Here is an 18,658-nt window from a genome sequence, read left to right on the forward strand (position 1 = left end):
ATGATCAGTTCTTTGTAAACATGTAACTCAATAACAAGCAGATAAACACAAATGAATACTGATTATCGGTTGTGAAAAAAGTTGGTATTCACTATCATATTCGTGTGAATAATAGAAAGTTGTTTTAGACTTTATGCGTTTATGAATTGGCAGCTCACATTTCTACCGATTTATGCGTATACGATGTGAGTGTTTTGATTTGGAATTCGAAATGATTTTATATTTGGATGAATTTGAAATAATCGAGTGTTTCGATTTGGAATTCGAAATGATTTTATATTCGGATGAATCTGAAATAAAACAGCAATGACTCTCAAATAACTATTTAAAATTCGAAATTCAAGGTCAAATTGATTTGTCTAAAACAAATTTAATGAATTTTTTCTAATTTATCGATCTAAATGCAACATTTAGTAATTTCTGCGGAATACTTATACAATATGTGTACCCAATAAAATATGTAAACTTTTTACAATATCGTGCAATTCTTTAATTCTAATATAATGCAATTAATGAAATTTGAGGTTTTTAACGAAGATTTCACAGAATAACAACGTGCTTAATAATCAGTCAATTATGTATAATAAAAAAATTGTGATTCTGACTTCAAAAATTAAGGCCATGATTGTATGTTGGAGTGAGATAAGTAGTGAATATAATCAACTTCATAATGAAAATTATTCATATAAAAAATACATGATAAATTTATTATTATTAAAAGATATGAAAAATATAAATGAGAGAATATATAAATAGAAAAGTTTGGAGAACAAGGTTAGAACCAGAGTTTTTGGAATCGAATCGGACCGACAGATCTTACTAGTTGAATCGGGACTCATTGACCTAAACGATCTGGATGTGTGATAAAACCCAAAAAAAAATTATCGAACATTTTAAAACCGAATAAAATAGTTAAAACCGTTGATCCGAACGATCTGATATAAATATATTGGGTCGGGTATCAATCCGGATAATTAGTTGCCAATCAATTCCTATTCTTGAAAAGCAATTGAAATATGTCCGGACTCGGATAACCGGTTTATATTAAATTTGAGCAGAAGCATATAAAAACCAAAACTCGGATAATTCTGACTTGTATCCACCGCCAATAAGCACGTCTCCACAAATATCTTTGTAGATCACAAGTCACTGCCTTACAAGAATCACAGTCAATCTATTAAAATAGAAGTAAATCCATAACATAATTATCGGTAGAAAATATATTATTTTATATAAAAGTCGTTCCACTTGTACAAGTAAGCCGCTATTTTAACGTTGTCTCGGGCAACATAATTCACGTTTTTAAGAAATTACAACCCCGAATTACATATTTAAACTGTTGTCATTTTCATTGTTAATAATAATAATAATAATAATATCAATATTTTTAATTTCATTTAACCTCAACCTATCTCACACCTCACCTAATTACGTTTAGACTAGAGAATTTGATTAAAAATATGAATTTAAATATGTCAAAATAAATTCATTTAAATAATAATATATATTCAAAATATATAGTTTCAAATATTTTTATCCAAATCCAACTGCATGAGCGAAAAAAATAAAATAAAATAAAAGAGATTTGAGTAAGTCTTTTGTGAGACAGTCTCATGAATATCTAGTTGTGAGACAGGGTCAACCCTATCAATATTCACAATAAAAAATAATATTCTTAGCATAAAAAGCAATACTTTTTCATGGATGATCCAAATAAGAGATCCGTCTCACAAAATACGACCCGTGAGACCGTCTCATACAAATTTTTGCACAATTTGATAACTTAATTATAGGGGCAAGTTCGACATTTCACCGAAAACTTTAGCCACAAATGGAATTGAATTATAATTATAAAAAGCAAAAAGGAAGAATAAAAGAATATTAATTAGTGTGGTATTTCTCCGATTCTCAGCTTTCCCTATAAATAGCCCGCCTTGGCCCTCGCCTACTGAGTAATACAAAGCAAGCTCCCCCACTCACAGCAGTAGGGTTAATCGGCACGACAATCCACAAGCACACAAATTTCACGTACGTAGAATTGCAAGCAGTGTTTTGTATATATACATATATATTTATATACAGGAAAATGGATGCTTATTCGCTGCATCTGGCTATGGCGGCACTTTTTGGAGCGTCGTTTGTGGCGGTTTCGGCGTATTATATGCACCGTAAAACTTTGAATCAGCTATTGGAGTTCGCGAAGGCGATAGAGAAGGACAAAGAGGAGGCGGATGAAGGCCGGGACTCCGTGGAGCATGTCAAGAAGTATTATCCGTCGAGGAGGAGCTACGGGAGGCGGAAGGCCAATGGCGGGAGCTATCGCCGTGGTTCAGCGTCTTTGCCTGACGTAGCTTCGTTTTCCGGTGCTGGTGGAGAGGTCGAGGAGAAGAGGAACGGTCCCGTGCACATTGATTATATCCCCCCGGGTTTGCCGAGGCTCCACACGCTTCCTGAAGGTATCCAAATGGCGGCAGGAGTAATGGATTTGTTTTTATAAACTCTATGTGTTCTGAATACGATAGATGTGTGACATATAATTTGCAAATTTTTTAAATCATAGTACGATTATGCAAATTTGGCTGGGCATTGTGGTTGCTTTTGTTTAGATGACCGAGTCAATTAGTTGAGTTCTATGTGCATAATTGGAAAGGAGGATAGCTGGAGTTTTGGAGCATGTATTGCTGTTAAAGCGTTGCGGTTGAATACATCGTACTTAAAGCTGTTTGGTGCCATAACATGGATAAAGACTATATTGGCCGATTTCCGTTGTCTTGCGTTCCATCTTCACTTATTTAAATTTAAGAATGCCAGTTTTACGCCGTTGTCTGTCACCATCAGATATGTTTCCTGTCCGAGAAATGCTGTGAAAAATTTAATGAGAATGGGGGAATTGTTGACAATTGATTAAGCATTTTACAACCGCTGGTTAAATTACTAGATGGCATCTGTAGGCTGAGAATGCCAAATTCCTATTTACCTGTATTTGGCAAACATAGAAATTAAAGTTATACAAACACTTGGTTAGGAACACCAGAAAACTACCATGATTGTGTAATATATAGAAAATGTAGCTAAGGAGTTGTTGACATCACAAACCATGTGAAAAAGGTCTGATGGTAAGGTTTTAGTACACTAGTTAAACTCATGTGTAGGCTTCGCATTTGTGCTTGACCTGATATTACGATTTCGAAAACAATTTGATAGTAAATTGTTCTTGTTTGAATATTCCCTTGGTTATGAAATATTGCAAGAGTTTGGTTTTCTTTTAATGAGTTACTGCCAGTGACTATGGTGGCATAAATTATGTTTCTTATTTTTTTTTTCACCTTATAATTGATCTTAATAATGAAGCCCGGGAACTTATTTTATTTCAGGGAAATCTGGTGGCGCTAGTTCAACAATGAGAGCAGGCCATCATTCTCGCCCCATTTCTCCCAAATCACCCGTTGCTAGTGTTAGTGCATTTGAGAGTATAGAAGGTTCAGAAGACGAAGACAATTTGACTGATGCTGCTCAATTAGATACGACATATGTTCATACTAATGGAAGTGTGGTGAGCTACATGGATTAATAAAAAATGCTCAGGCACAGAACACAAGCAGTAGAATGATATTTCCTAAGCATTTGCAAACCATGATATTCTTTCTATTCACATTTTTGAAAACTTTTCAATATTTAGTTGATTGTGCCCCTGAGTGTGAAAGCATATTTCAGAACTTGCCAGATCACATCCATACAAATGGAGAACAGATGCCAATGGCTACATCAAGCATAATTCGCTCACATAGTGTATCTGGTGACCTTCATGGAGTTCAACCTGATCCTGTTGCTGCTGATATTCTGAGGAAAGAGCCAGAACAAGAAACTTTTGTGCGATTGAGAATTTCTCCAACAGGTATTGTCGTTATCCATGCCATCTTCCATTGAATATTTTTCAGTGTTATTCTAGTGAGAGGTGTGTCGCGATAACTCTCAATCCTCACCAAGCTAAGGGTCTAGCTGACACGACGTTCGAAGCAGAAGCAGAAGCAAAAGCAAAAGCCTTTTATCATTTGTCTTTTATGGGATTTAATATAACAATGCTTCAAAGCTGATCAAATTTTTCATTTTGAATCATAGCTGAGTTAATCAAGTGTTTGTGGCTGTACTTTTCCATATGTAAATTTTCTTGTTGATTCAACTTCATTTCTAATCATCATGTGTCAAACGGTTGAAGTATTGCTGGTCAATATTGTGTCAAATATTTCAGAACTGTTGATATTTCTTGAAATTCATGTTACAAATGTGCAGTTCTGACTCTTGATATTGAATAGTAATTTGGTTTTTGACTTTTGTCTTCTAATCGTCAACTACTTGCTGAAGAAGTATGTTTTGAAAATAATTTCTGCACATTCATCTTGATTACTTTTATAAAGTGCTTTGTGTGGAAGCTTTGGTACATATGCATGCGAGAAATTGATTTCAGTTCCTTGTGATTGCTGTTAGAGACACCATCTGCTGATGAAGCAGAGGTTTACTGCAATCTTCAAGATTGTCTTGAAATGAGGAGAAGTTATGTTTTTAGAGAAGCTGTTTCTCCTTGGGAAAAGGAAATCATATCTGATCCTAATACCCCGAAGCCAATTCCAAACCCATTTGATCATACACCAGAGGTGAAATCTGACGTAAGGCTCTGTATGAACTCATGTTCTGGCTTTTTTATACTTGATTTTCTAAGTTAAATTTCCTTTTATCTTATGTTCCTTGTATGCTACTGACGCCCATTAAAATTGAATGTCAACCACGTGATTTGTTCCAAATTCATGCAGCACTATTTTCAGATGGAAGATGGAGTTGTTCATGTTTATGCAAATAAAGAGTGTGAGCTGTATTTCATTTTTATTGATCAAACTTTCTATTAGTAGTATGCCTCATAAATGTGTCTCTCTGTCTCTCTCTCTATTACCACAGCCGAAGAGAAACTTTATCCAGTTGCCAATGCTACCACATTTTTCACTGACTTGCATCATATCCTTAAAATTATTGCTGCTGGGAATATCAGAACACTTTGTCACCATAGGCTAGTTCTTCTAGAACAGGTTCATTTATCATTTTTGCAATAATTTGTCTGGAATGTTTATTTTGATGTCCATTTATTATGGTTCATCTGATTTATTCTTGGAATGCGTTTGAAGCAGAAATTCAACCTTCATCTGATGCTTAATGCGGACAGAGAATTCTTGGCTCAAAAAAGCGCACCACATCGAGATTTTTATAATGTGAGAAAAGTTGACACGCATGTCCACCACTCCGCTTGCATGAACCAGAAACATCTTTTAAGGTTTATAAAGTCTAAGCTGAGGAAGGAGCCAGACGAGGTAATCTGTTGTTTCCTATTACCCTTTCATTCCAGCTCTCATTCTAATAACAACAGAATTTATCATGAGATCAAAATGATCAGAAGGAAAGGGGAAAACATAAATGGAAGTCAAAGTTGCAGAATCTATGAAGTTAAATATTTTAATGTGATGCAGCTGCATAGGGATAACCCTCATATCCTTGTCTCAGGTTGTTATTTTCAGAGATGGGACATATCTTACTTTGAAAGAGGTGTTTGAGAGTTTGGATTTGACTGGGTAACGATATGGACTTACACTTGAGGGAAAGGATGCACATGCTTTCAAAAAAGTGGAAATGTTATGTAGTTTATTTTTTACTCATTGTTAATATGTAAATGACTTCTTGTTCGAATATATTTGACAGTTACGACCTAAATGTTGATCTATTAGATGTCCATGCTGATAAAAGCACCTTTCATCGCTTCGACAAGTTTAACTTGAAGTACAATCCCTGTGGTCAGAGTAGACTAAGGGAGATCTTTTTGAAGCAGGATAATCTGATCCAAGGTAATCTCTGATGTTGTCACAAGATCTTATCAAGTGCTTTCCCCCCCTGATTTAAGCTTCATCCCCTCTTGATTTTGGTTGATTGTATTTATTGATGGAATTTAATTTAACCTGTAATTTTTTCAACAGGTCGATTCTTAGGTGAGCTAACTAAGCAAGTGTTCTCAGATTTGGCTGCAAGTAAATATCAAGTGCGTGTCTAGGAGAACGTTTCGTGGATTTATTTGTTACTGATACAATTTTGTATGAATTAGGGTGTCATTATTTCTGTTTGGGTTGTCACGATGTTGGGGATTTTTAATTTGCTTTTTGATTGTCAACTCATTTTAAATTTTATCTTTTCACCTCTCATATATTTTATTTGTGCTATGCTTACAGTTCCTAGAGCATATGTTTCAGGGGAAAGAAAGTAAATAATCTGTATATGCCATTTCTTTCTATATTCCTTTTGTTCCTGAGATCTTATCTTGCACTTGAACAGATGGCTGAATATCGAATATCAATATATGGCAGAAAAATGAGTGAGTGGGATCAACTGGCAAGTTGGATTGTAAATAATGATTTGTATAGTGAAAACGTTGTATGGTTGATTCAGGTAAAATGTTGGTAACTCATTCATTTAATATAGTTTCTGTGTTTGTGTATCATATTCTCGCTCACCAGTGATTATATTATAGAGTTTTATTTTGTAAGAGGAACTCATCTAATGGGGAATAAATATGACATCCTTTTCAAACAAGTCTACTTGATTTATACCAATCTGAGATGAGCATCACTCAACTAACCAGAAAGTTTGTAAAGTAATAGGATACTATTCTTCTCTGAACATTTATATGCTGATAAAGTTTAATGGAATATATGCACATGCATAAAGGTTTATCTTTATAATGATGCAACGCGAAAAAATAAAGTAAGAATTAGATCTTTTTGTAGAATTATATTAAATGGAGTAGGTTGGAGTGTAATCTCTTTCTTTAATTGTCACATTTTTCTCGTGCGTTTGGCATTGTCCGCTTTATCTGCCAGAATATCTTTTAGCATGTAGAAATGTGAATGATGTCATTCTCACTTTAGAAATTTTGTCTTGTAGCTCCCTAGGCTCTACAATGTGTACAAGGAGATGGGGATTGTCACCTCATTTCAAAACATCCTTGATAACATCTTTCTGCCTTTGTTTGAGGTGACTGTTGATCCGGATTCACATCCACAGTTGCATGTGTTTTTAAAGCAGGTGATTCCCCTCATATGACTTCTCTTTCAAATTCTTAAGCACGTTTATAGATCAGAATTTATTAAAATTGCAAATGTGCTCACCTCAAATCACCAATTTGGTTCTATTGATATAATGTATGTGTTATGCAGCGAGTGTTCATTTTGGGACACGAGTCATTTTGGGGAAAAACCGGTATAGTTTATGTCTGGACGGTTTCTTTTGCTTTACCTTAGATACTGCTTGGGCCTTTTGGTTACACAGCCCTTGAAAATTAACTTTTATGGCAGAGAGTCGGATATTCAAATTTAGTATGAAACCTATTTCTTCATGGGATTATGATAAACTACCATGACCTTTGGTCTAAACAGGTTGTTGGACTGGATCTTGTGGATGATGAAAGCAAACCTGAAAGACGGCCTACAAAACATATGCCTACACCTGCTCAGTGGACCAATATATTTAATCCTGCATTTTCGTACTATGTATACTACTGCTATGCTAACCTCTATACCCTGAACAAGGTACAGAGCTGTTACTTTGTGATCAATCTCTCTTACCATGGTCCCAAAGGTCATAGTTAAAATTCGTTCCTTTTTTACTTGTACTTGCAAGCTTGCATGGCTGTAATTTTTATATAGCTTGAGCACTCAATGTCTATAGGGGGTCATTTTATCCAGGATATATTTCAGTCAATGATAATGTCCTTATTAGTGAGGATGCATTTGTCCCCTTTTGCTTAGTGAGCTGTGACACGTACTTGTTTCACCATGAACATAAATGTTTTTACTAGCCATGCTTTGGTCAATGTCCTGCAATTCTACTTATTGGTACTCTTATTTCCAAATTTTTTACATCACTTTAATTGTCAAAACAGCTTCGTGAGTCGAAGGGTCTGACAACTATTAAGTTTCGGCCCCATTCTGGAGAGGTGTGTGTCAGGTTTCATCCATCTAAGTGTTCATTACTTTTATGGTCTGTATACATCACTTACACTGTGTGATCAGGCTGGTGATATAGATCATCTTGCGGCAACATTTCTTACATCTCATAATATTGCACACGGAATCAATCTGAGAAAATCTCCCGTCCTTCAATATTTGTACTACCTAGCCCAGGTAAGAAGTCTAAGATTGATATATGCTATTCATCTTATTCTACGATGGTTTCTGGTGGTCGGAACTGACATATAATTCAGATTGGTTTGGCGATGTCTCCATTGAGCAACAACTCTCTATTTTTAGACTACCATCGAAATCCTTTTCCCACGTTCTTCTTGCGGGGTCTCAACGTGTCCCTCTCGACTGATGATCCATTACAGATCCACTTAACCAAAGAACCTTTGGTTGAAGAGTACAGTATAGCTGCTTCTGTAAGCGTGCCCAACTTAGTTTTCCACTTGTATATACTTGTTCATGAAATCTGACTCTTGTTATGACCTTTTCCTATTGTAGGTTTGGAAGTTAAGTTCATGCGATTTATGTGAGATCGCTCGGAATTCAGTTTATCAGTCCGGTTTCTCACATGCTTTGAAGGTATGAAGTTATGGGAATTATTGACGTTGATGGCATTGATGTGGACCACACATCAAAGGCTGTAGGCACTTGGCTATAAGAAAATTTGTTTCTTGTCAAAACGTAAATATAAAATAACTTTGTTTTCATGAAAGGCACGTGATGGTAATAAAAGGTCTTTCTGCTGGGTAATGAAATGTTTTAGCTACTCGAACACATGCCTTTTTTTGTAATAAGCAACATATGTTTTTATGGAGATGGTGAAAAGAAAGTCAGAAAGTTTAGTTTTTTCTCTACTCTTTGCTTTAGGGGATCAAAAAAGTTTTTGATGTCCCATGGGCCATGAATCCAATATCGGTGCGTTATATCTTTGGTTTGTTTCAATTATAAATCTGGTCTGTTGAGTCAATTTTGTTAATCTGATGCAAGTGTATGCAGTGTGACCATTTTATTTATCATCCTCTACCTAGAAGCATTCTGTAACAGAATCGTAAGTACTTGAGCTTTGTTACTAATGCTCATACTTGAATATCATGATTTCAGTCTCATTGGATTGGGAAGATGTACTTTAAACGAGGACCGGACGGAAATGACATACACAGGACAAATGTGCCTCATATTCGACTAGAATTCCGTGAGATGGTATGCTGTACACTTCATAGATTTATCATAAATAAAACAAGATCTGGAGAATGTCACGCTGTAAATTCTACTTTATCTAGATCTGGAAAGAGGAAATGCACCAGGTATATTTGGGCAAGGCAAACTTTCCCCAGTTTATTGACACATGATGAGCTTGGCTAGTCTTCATTCCGAGCATGTGATGATACCATGAGATACAAAGGTGTGTTTGGCTTAATCTTGCATCCTGTATGAATTATGAGTATTTGACAAACATGGTTTTTCCTTTCCTGTGGTTACAGGGACCAGCGACCCAATCCTTTGAAATTTCTGCTGTAATATAAGCTAGAGCTCTCATCCGCGACGAATTATGGATTCTGTGATCCTGCTTTGGGATGTCTGCTTGCTCAAGAAGAGATGAACCTGGCCCGAACACAACCCGTAGCAAAAGTTTTACTTAAAACGGTATATAAATATATATAGGAGTTATATACCCCGTATATCAAATAAGTGAATCAAGCAAGAATGTGTACCCTGCTAGTCAGGAGTCCAATGCCCAACATGTGAATGTTAGACCTTGAAAGTTGTATGTACACTAGGAAAAAGGCAAAACATAGAATAAGAACGGGTAAACTTTTAACTTAAAGGAATATTTTATTAGAGTTGTAGAATGAATGGATTTCTTGGTAATGTTGGGGCTAACGTACTTCAATATATTCCAAATCAACCATTCAAAGTGTTATTTTTACACGGGTACGATCATTTTTAATTTTTTTCAAACAATCAATATTTACTTAATACAATTGAAACAACCATATAAATGTAGCCTTTTCCATTTACTATATGGCCCATCATAACTATTAAATATTACTATTGATTCGGACACACACGTCGTGTTTAATATATATTATGCATAAATATAATGTGTATGGTCGTAACTTAAAAATAGAATCCTTAAAATAAGACAACAACGTTGTTGATAGAGAAAGAAATTGATGCACTGGAGAGATGAACATGTCCAATTAACAGAAGTGGAGAGAATGTCGATGAAAATTGTGATGAGATGTTGGGACAAAGATGGAAGAAAATTTGGTGTCTTACAAAAACAGTTTCTCTAACGTGGCCATATATCTATTATATCTATTATACTAGTTACTCTGTACACGCGATGTGTGTGTACAATTTTTTTTATCATTATCGATTGATTAAACTGAAATTTGACAAATTATGGAGGGACTCAATTGATATTTGAATTGTTGAAATAAAATAAAAATAAAAATGTGCGTTGAAATTTAAAAAAAAAACAAAAACAAAAGTATAATATTAGTATCATATAAGGGTAAAGTTGGAAGAAAAGTTGATGTCCTTCCTAAGTGGTTACTATCATGTTCTCAACTTTAATAAAATAGAATAAATAATAGTATGAAATTTCATAAATATCAAAATTTGAAATTTTTATGTAGAGAATATTTTAAATCTAAGAAAAAATTCTAAATCAAATCAAGTAAAATATATAATCGAACGCCGTGATCACTATGGTAGTATTTATAAGGGTTTTTGTGAAAAATTGATTATAATTTTTTTGATGAAGTTGCAAAATTTTATAGAATGGATTCATAATCAACTTTTTTAAGTGATGAAGCAAATAACTAAATTAAGCGAATCAAATTCGATGTTATTCGGGTTATTGCAGCAAATCAAACCCGGACTGACCCAACATGAACCGACCCGACCTCTTTCGGAGCAATTGAATTTGGAAGTACTCTGACCTTAAACCCTAAGTCGAGTTACATTTAAGCTTTCATTCTTATCTGTTACTACTAAACTGTGGCGTCTCATATTTTATTGAGACGCATTGTTCACACTCACCGGCGCAACCTTCTCTCCCCTATTCCGTTCCTAAATTTCGTTAAATCAAGGTATCTTCTGTTATTGTTTCGTGTTTTCAAATTATTATGTTGTTCTTTAGATTTATGTGTTTTATTGTATAGATGGCGTAGAATTGTATAAATCACGGTATTTTTGTAGATCTGGGGGTGACTGAATGTAAAAAATTATATGTTTTGGTGATTCATTGTGTTAATTTTATTTTGCTAAATCAGAAGATGTGAAGCAATTTTGACCGAGTAAGTTTTTATCAATTTTTGTTTATAGGATTAGTATTTTGTCAGTATTTTGGTGGTAAATAGCTCATACACAATTTTGTCAAATTTACATCTGACCTTTTTTGTGAACACTTGCAGTTCGTGGTTATAAATGCATGCATGTATGTTAGTCAGCGGGAAATAATTTATGCATTTAAGAACTGTAATAATTTGTCACTTGGTAATTGCGGGGATCACAAGGAGATTACATCTAAGATTTCTGTGTTGTCGAAGCACTTTTATGTGTGTATTGAAATTATGCTGGTGTCTAAAGTATTCTGTGCTTTTCATAATTTATCATCAATTTGACGTGTTATTTTCTCTTCTCTCAGCGTTTCAGGGCTAGTTGGTAACGAAATGACGGAAGAAACAGGAAAAAGCTTTGCTCGAAGAGATAAACTTTTGGAAATTGAGTCACAGGTACAGAAGATGTGGGATGACGGCAATGTGTTTCAGGCTGATCCCAAGGACTCACCACCAAAACCAGGTGAGAAGTTCTTTGGTAACTTTCCATTTCCATATATGAATGGATATCTCCATTTGGGTCATGCCTTTTCCCTTTCGAAGCTTGAATTTGCTGCCGCTTACCATAGATTGAGGGGAGCAAATGTGCTCTTGCCATTTGCTTTTCATTGTACTGGGATGCCAATTAAGGCTTCAGCTGATAAGCTTACGAGGGAGATCGAAATGTTTGGCAACCCGCCAGTTTTTCCTGTTGTTCAGGAAGAAGAAAGCGGCGAGCCCGGGGGGAAATCAGAGAATGAAAGTGAAGGGAATCAAGCTCAACCAGGTGGTAACTTTAAAGGTAAGAAATCGAAAGCTGTGGCGAAGTCTGGTGGTGTCAAGTACCAATGGGAGATTATGCAGAGTTATGGTTTGACTGACGAGGAGATAGTGAAATTCACAAATCCATATCACTGGCTCACCTTTTTTCCACCATTGGCCGTAGAGGATTTAAAGGCTTTTGGGCTGGGATGTGATTGGAGGCGCACATTTATCACGACTGATATGAACCCATATTTTGATTCATTTGTTAGGTGGCAAGTGAGGAAATTGAAAGCAATGGAAAAGATTGTTAAGGACTTGAGATATACTATATATTCACCTTTGGATGGCCAACCGTGTGCTGACCATGATCGGGCTTCTGGTGAAGGTGTTATCCCACAGGAGTATATTCTCATAAAAATGGAGGTTATTGGTCCATTCACTTCAAAGATGAGTGTCTTGGAGGGAAAGAAGGTCTACCTAGCTGCTGCTACATTGAGACCAGAGACTATGTATGGGCAAACCAATTGTTGGGTATTACCCGATGGAAAGTATGGGGCTTTTGAAATTGATGACAACCAGGTGTTTATCTTAACAAGAAGGGCTGCTTTGAATTTGGCTTATCAGAAGCTGTCACGTTTTCAAGAGAAGCCAACTTGTTTGCTAGAGTTGACTGGTCAAGATCTAATTGGTCTGCCTTTGAAATCCCCTTTAGCATTTAATGAAATTATATATACTTTGCCCATGCTATCAGTTCTCACTGACAAGGGTACTGGAATTGTTACTAGTGTTCCAAGTGATTCTCCAGACGACTACATGGCGCTTCAAGATTTGAAAGCAAAGCCAGCATTCAGAGCCAAGTACGGTGTGAAGGATGAATGGGTTGTGCCGTTCGAGATCATACCCATCATCCACCACCCTGAATTTGGAGACAAGTCGGCAGAGAGAATATGCATTGACAAAAAAATTAAGAGTCAGAATGACAGAGAAAAGCTCGATGATGCCAAGAAAATTATATACAAGGGAGGATTCTACGAGGGTACCATGCTTGTGGGTGAGTTTACCGGAATGAAAGTTCAAGAGGCTAAAAGTTTGATAAGGAACAAGATTTTAGAGTTGGAGCTAGGTGTGATTTACAGTGAACCCGAAAAAAAAGTCATGTCAAGATCTGGGGATGAGTGTGTTGTGGCTTTGACTGATCAGTGGTACATCACTTACGGTGAAGAAGAATGGAGAAAGGCAGCCGAGGAGTGTTTGGCCAGCATGAATCTTTATTCGGAAGAAGCAAGACATGGCTTTGAGCACACCTTGAGCTGGTTGAATCAGTGGGCATGTTCTCGAAATTTTGGGCTAGGAACTCGTATTCCCTGGGATGAAGAGTTCTTAGTTGAGTCTTTGTCTGATTCCACTCTATACATGGCATACTATACTGTAGCACATGTTTTGCAGAGAGGGGAAATGTATGGGGCTGATAGGTCTTCTGTAAAACCAGAACAACTAACGGATGAGGTTTGGGATTTCTTATTTGTCGGTGGACCGTATCCCAAATCCTCAGCAATATCTCCATCTCTTCTTAATAAGATGAAGGAAGAGTTTGAGTATTGGTATCCATTCGATCTCAGAGTATCTGGCAAGGATCTCATCCAAAATCATCTCACCTTTTGTATATACAACCACACAGCACTCGTGCCCAAGCACCATTGGCCTCGTGGATTCAGATGCAACGGTCACATTATGCTGAATTCTGAGAAAATGTCGAAGTCAACTGGGAATTTCAGGACTCTTCGAGAAGCTATTGAGGAATTTTCAGCTGATGCCACTAGGTTCTCCCTTGCAGATGCCGGTGATGGGATGGATGATGCCAACTTTGTCTTCGAGACTGCTAATGCTGCGATATTACGCCTTACAAAAGAAATCTCATGGATGGAGGAGGTTCTAGCTGCTGAGTCGACTTTGAGAAGTGGTCCTGCCAGCACTTTTGCAGACCGTGTGTTCAACAATGAAATAAATATTGCTGCCAAGATGACTGAGAAGAACTATAGTGAATACATGTTCCGAGAAGCTCTAAAAACGTGGTTTCTATGATCTTCAAGCTGCAAGGGACGAGTATCGACTTTCTTGTGCTTCAGGGGGAATGAACCGTGATTTATTATGGAGATTTATGGATGTCCAAACACGACTGATTACTCCGATCTGCCCACATTACACAGAATATGTGTGGAAGGAGCTCTTGAAGAAGGATGGGTATGCCGTGAAAGCTGGATGGCCTGAAGCTTATTCACCAGATCTTACCCTCAAAAAGGCGAACAAATACTTGCAAGATTCAATTGTTTCTATGAGGAAGCTTTTGCAGAAGCAGATCTCCGGTTCCAAGAAAGCCAAGACCCCCGCAACAAACGTTCAGAACAAGCCCACAGTTGGCCTGATATTTGTAAACGAACGGTATGACGGCTGGAAAAAGGTGTGTCTCAACATACTCCAGATGAAGTTCGACGCAGCAACCACCACCTTTGCGCCTGATCAAGAGATACTTTCCGAATTACAAAAAAGTGAGATTGGTAAAGAAGGAAACTTTAAACAAATCCAAAAGCTGTGTATGCCTTTTTTGAGGTTCAAGAAAGACGAAGCTAAGGCGGTGGGTGCACAAGCGTTGGATCTGAAGCTTCCTTTCGGTGAAATCGATGTTCTTAAGGAGAACTCGGAACTGATCAAGCGGCAGTTGGGACTCGAACATTTGGAAGTTTTATGTGCGGCAGATGCTGATGCTACTGCAAGGGCTGGGGATTATTCCTCCGTTTTAATCTCTAACCCACCCTCCCCAGGAAATCCTACCGCAATCTTTGTTAACTAGATGGAATATTTTTGCCGATTTTAGTTGGTCCATATTTGTTGTAATTTTCTGTTCCTTCCTGTGATTCACAAAAGAAAATTTGTAGTTGGAACTACGGTATTTGAATTAAGCTTCTATATTTATTCTTTTTGAATGATATGAAATGTTTCTTTTGTGGGTTTACTTGTTAAATTAATATGCTTTGTTCCTAATTTTCCAAAGTACTGGTTAATTCTTCTTTCTTCTAAACACTGATAAATTTTCTCAAATATTCTCACCAGTAGTACCCTGATACAATATACAATAATTGAGTCAAATTTTTTTTACCTGTTAATTAATTTAAATCACTTCTACTTTGAATTATGTTAAATCATTTGCTTCAATTTTCTAAAATCTAATCTCTACGGATGTGTATAAAAATAAAGTGAGAATAAAGGGAGAAGTTAAATTTTTTTGAAATCTACGTTTGATAAATAAATTATTTTAATACAAACTTTTGATAAATATGTTTATTTTAATGTTTGTAAAACATATGATTTGAAAAAAATATCATTTCTTAAACAAAAATACCAGGGATTATATTTTTCATTTTTTTTAATCAAAATTTGAGTTTAAGAAAAAAAATCATCGTCGTATAGAGTGGATATTTACGTTCCATTTTGTGTTATCTATATTTCATATCATATGTAAAATATATGTCAAATTTATTTATAAATAAAATACAAATAATAAGAAATAAATTGTAAATATCAACTCTCATTGTCGTATATCAAACTAACACAAAATCTTTTATGAAATCGTCTCGATTTTTCGAAGCAACATGATTCATAAAAAATATAATTTTTTATATTTTTAATGCAGGCGCAGCTATAAACCGATCGACATCTCATGTACAGAAGGGAGGAGACATTGAGACCGAATTCCGAATAAAAAATAATTTCATAAACATAATGGGGTCAAAGTGCAATATTTAAAAGATGGGGGGGTATGTACAGTACTTTCCCAAAAAAAGAAAAAGAAAAATGGATTGAATGCATTATGTTTACGCTCGCGGCTGCTTACGGTTCTCCACTATCGCACCAGGTTCTCAACAACTTCTCGATCTTTCTCGTCCCTCCCCCGCGCATAAGCACACGCAGGCTCGAACAATCACAAGCTCGAAAATTGCAGTGCCCTATTATTTTAATTAGTTTCCGTTTTTTTTATTTGTGATTTCACATCTTCAGCAGGGATGTTAGGAATTAGCGCGGACGAAGGCAGTTTTTATGATTACGAGTTTTTTTGGGGGAAAAAATGATACAGAGATGATTTTGAGTGGTCAATCCACAGGAAGTATTATCCTGTAGGCCTAAAAATTCATATTTTTGGTACAACTCATATCTCTAGGTTTTTTTTTTTAAAAAAAAGGAAGCAGATTTTAGCTTTTTTCAGCTTGCTGATGAACATGGGATTTTCCAGTTCCTTTGATTGTTCAGTTTGGGTAGCCATTGTTTGCTTTGTTTTTTGAGCATGAAGATGACTGAACCTGTTAAGACCCGCATTGTATATCATTTTTGTGTAGCTTCATTTGTTTTTGGTGTTCACTGTTTTGATGATTGTATATCGTATCTCCATAAAATGCACAATTGTAAATAGAAAATGGGAGAAACTTGGATGCAAAGTTTTGTTCCCAGCTATACACGTCTATGTTCATTTTCTTTGAAACGATACAGATAACCTCTGATCCTACTCCTGTACAGGCAAATGTAATTTGTGTCATAATTCAAGCTTGATGCACGTGAAATAAGATTTAGGCCTTTAACATGGCATGTAAGAAGATATTTGGTTTTTTTATTACCAAAAAATGATTATGGAGTAAATGGTTCCATTTGGCGTCTATTGTTCTTGTAATTTTTTTTACCTCTCCCTTCTATCCAAAACAAAATGGATTTTCAGCAAAGAAGAGTATATTTCTTGCATTAACTAAACCTGGTAATTTTTGCTGCAGTCACTGTTTCTAGGAATTTTTCCAGAGGTTATGGCTAAGCATCATCCAGATTTAATCATGTGTCGCAAGCAACCAGGGATAGCTATAGGAAGGCTTTGTGAGAAAGATGATGGAAAATGTGTGGTTTGTGATTCCTATGTGCGCCCTTGCACGCTTGTTCGTATATGTGATGAATGCAATTATGGATCTTTCCAAGGCCGGTGTGTCATCTGTGGTGGGGTGGGAATCTCGGATGCCTATTATTGCAAGGAGTGCACCCAGCTCGAAAAAGATAGGGATGGATGCCCTAAGATAGTCAACTTGGGGAGTGCTAAAACTGATCTATTTTATGAGAGGAAGAAATATGGCTTCAAGAAGAGGTGATAGCCTGCTAGTTATGGCTGTTACATTTCCTTTGCCTTTTAACAACATTGTCTTATGTTCTTGGGTTTTGTTATTGGGACTCTTGCCTTCTATGTGTGGTATGGAGGTGTCCACTAAAGATTCGAAATGAAGTTGAGTTCAACATGAAAGACGGGCTTTTGTTGGTAATCCTGAACATTCATGATGTTATGACGTTTGTAATACTCAGTCAGCTGGATGGATGTTATTTCTGTTTAAGTTGCGTTTTTTCAAGTTTCTAAAATTCGCTAGATGTTAGTTGAGCATCGGACAAGCGTCTAGGCCGCCTAGGCGGGGACTATACATCGCTAAGCGTATTCCACGGTGTCAGCTTAATAAGATTAATGTTTGTGTGTTAGGGCAAACCAACAAATCATATTTTTTGTTGGACTTTGGTTTAAGACTTATAAAAAAAATTACTCTTCATTTTTTAAATTGGGCTTTTAATCTGTCTAGCCTGGCCGAGTAACACTTTTTCGGTGTGGTCGGCCGGCGCCGCCCTATGTTGATTTTTAGAACACAACGTGTTTCAAATGACTATTTGCCTGCTCCCTAATTTGTTTTGATTTCATATTTGCATCTCCACCTTAGGGTTTGCACCACAGGAAGACAGGGATTTATCCTGTTACTTGGAATTGGGAACAAATAAATTTGGCCTAGCTTCCCTTCTGGTTGATTTTACTCACAGCTTGTGTCATATGTGCCAGCAAAAATATTGGAATAGTTAACTTGCGATGGATTCGGAAGCATTAAATATCTGGTAAGGCAAGTAAACAAATGGAAGGAAACTGGGGAGAATAAAACCTTCTTTCGCTGGAATCTAGTGGAGAAAAAGTGATTTGTGACAGAGAGTGTAACACTTGTAATTTGGGAAAAAATATATTAATTTTTCTGTAAATGTCACACGTCGCAGAAAGTGTAACTTGCGGTTTACAAAGCTCAGACGACACCAAACTCCTCCAAACCTTTGAGATGTGATTCCAATACGAGCATACTGCGATGTGCTCGTCTCTTAGACCAGCACGAAACCAAATACCACCAATTCCAAGAAATCGATAAACATTCAGATACTTCCATGCTTCATCACATGCACTAGTTCTAACACTCTCAATTATCCATCTAAAGCGTAAGGCCACTACCTCTACTCCTTAAGGTAGCGTTGGAATTTCCTTCTAAGTATATAACACTCTTACAAGCGTTTTCTTGGAAATGAACAGAAAGGAGGCACATTAGGCTAACAAGCAAAAGCACAATTCACGCCATGCGAGGTAATATATATACCTTTGTTCACAGCTGTAACCTTGCCACCTTGGTTTAGTCG

The 18,658-nt window shown here is 36.4% G+C and overlaps 3 protein-coding genes across 9 annotated transcripts; all 3 read left to right on the top strand.

Moving 5' to 3' along the window:
• Nucleotides 1-1,915: 1,915 nt before the first annotated feature.
• On the top strand, nt 1,916-9,920 carry LOC142548617 (AMP deaminase-like). Of its 2 annotated transcripts, XM_075657035.1 has the most exons (20): nt 1,919-2,456; nt 3,375-3,553; nt 3,715-3,895; nt 4,486-4,664; nt 4,809-4,860; nt 4,951-5,078; nt 5,178-5,357; nt 5,548-5,615; nt 5,743-5,885; nt 6,015-6,076; nt 6,367-6,480; nt 6,976-7,116; nt 7,467-7,619; nt 7,973-8,026; nt 8,103-8,213; nt 8,294-8,467; nt 8,550-8,630; nt 9,153-9,251; nt 9,332-9,453; nt 9,533-9,920. In XM_075657035.1, exons 1-19 carry the CDS (start codon nt 2,087-2,089, stop codon nt 9,398-9,400), a joined length of 2,538 nt encoding a protein of 845 aa, XP_075513150.1. In that variant the 5' UTR covers nt 1,919-2,086; the 3' UTR covers nt 9,401-9,453; nt 9,533-9,920. The 2 variants fall into 2 exon arrangements, with proteins under 2 accessions (XP_075513151.1, XP_075513150.1); XM_075657036.1 differs by lacking the exon at nt 9,533-9,920 and having other exon boundaries at nt 1,916-2,456; nt 8,340-8,467; nt 9,332-9,385.
• Nucleotides 9,921-11,003: 1,083 nt separating this feature from the next.
• LOC142548618 (leucine--tRNA ligase, cytoplasmic-like) lies at nt 11,004-15,152 on the top strand. Its single transcript, XM_075657037.1, is given in 3 exon segments — nt 11,004-11,149; nt 11,707-14,206; nt 14,208-15,152. Coding segments are annotated over 2 exon segments (3,258 nt in total). The 5' UTR covers nt 11,004-11,149; nt 11,707-11,731; the 3' UTR covers nt 14,991-15,152.
• Nucleotides 15,153-15,939: 787 nt separating this feature from the next.
• On the top strand, nt 15,940-17,556 carry LOC142548619 (PHD finger-like domain-containing protein 5A). Of its 6 annotated transcripts, none has more exons than XM_075657038.1 (2): nt 15,940-16,052; nt 16,957-17,556. In XM_075657038.1, exons 1-2 carry the CDS (start codon nt 15,957-15,959, stop codon nt 17,317-17,319), a joined length of 459 nt encoding a protein of 152 aa, XP_075513153.1. In that variant the 5' UTR covers nt 15,940-15,956; the 3' UTR covers nt 17,320-17,556. The 6 variants fall into 6 exon arrangements, with proteins under 6 accessions (XP_075513153.1, XP_075513157.1, XP_075513160.1 ...); XM_075657042.1 differs by lacking the exon at nt 15,940-16,052 and adding an exon at nt 16,114-16,138; XM_075657045.1 differs by lacking the exon at nt 15,940-16,052 and adding an exon at nt 16,164-16,301.
• The last annotated feature ends 1,102 nt before the right edge of the window (nt 17,557-18,658 follow it).

Source organism: Primulina tabacum, chromosome 6 (genome assembly GCF_025594145.1).
Source record: "Primulina tabacum isolate GXHZ01 chromosome 6, ASM2559414v2, whole genome shotgun sequence".
Taxonomy (NCBI): domain Eukaryota; kingdom Viridiplantae; phylum Streptophyta; class Magnoliopsida; order Lamiales; family Gesneriaceae; genus Primulina; species Primulina tabacum.

Coding starts and splice junctions, on each gene's coding strand:
- LOC142548617 (XM_075657035.1), top strand. CDS start 2,087: ATGGATGCTTATTCGCTGCATCTGGCTATGGCGGCACTTTTTGGAGCG. Junction 4,861..4,950: donor TGTTTATGCAAATAAAGAGT/GTGAGCTGTATT, acceptor CTATTACCACAG/CCGAAGAGAAACTTTATCCA. Junction 8,214..8,293: donor ATTTGTACTACCTAGCCCAG/GTAAGAAGTCTA, acceptor CATATAATTCAG/ATTGGTTTGGCGATGTCTCC.
- LOC142548619 (XM_075657038.1), top strand. CDS start 15,957: ATGTACAGTACTTTCCCAAAAAAAGAAAAAGAAAAATGGATTGAATGC. Junction 16,053..16,956: donor GTTCTCCACTATCGCACCAG/GTTCTCAACAAC, acceptor TTTTTGCTGCAG/TCACTGTTTCTAGGAATTTT.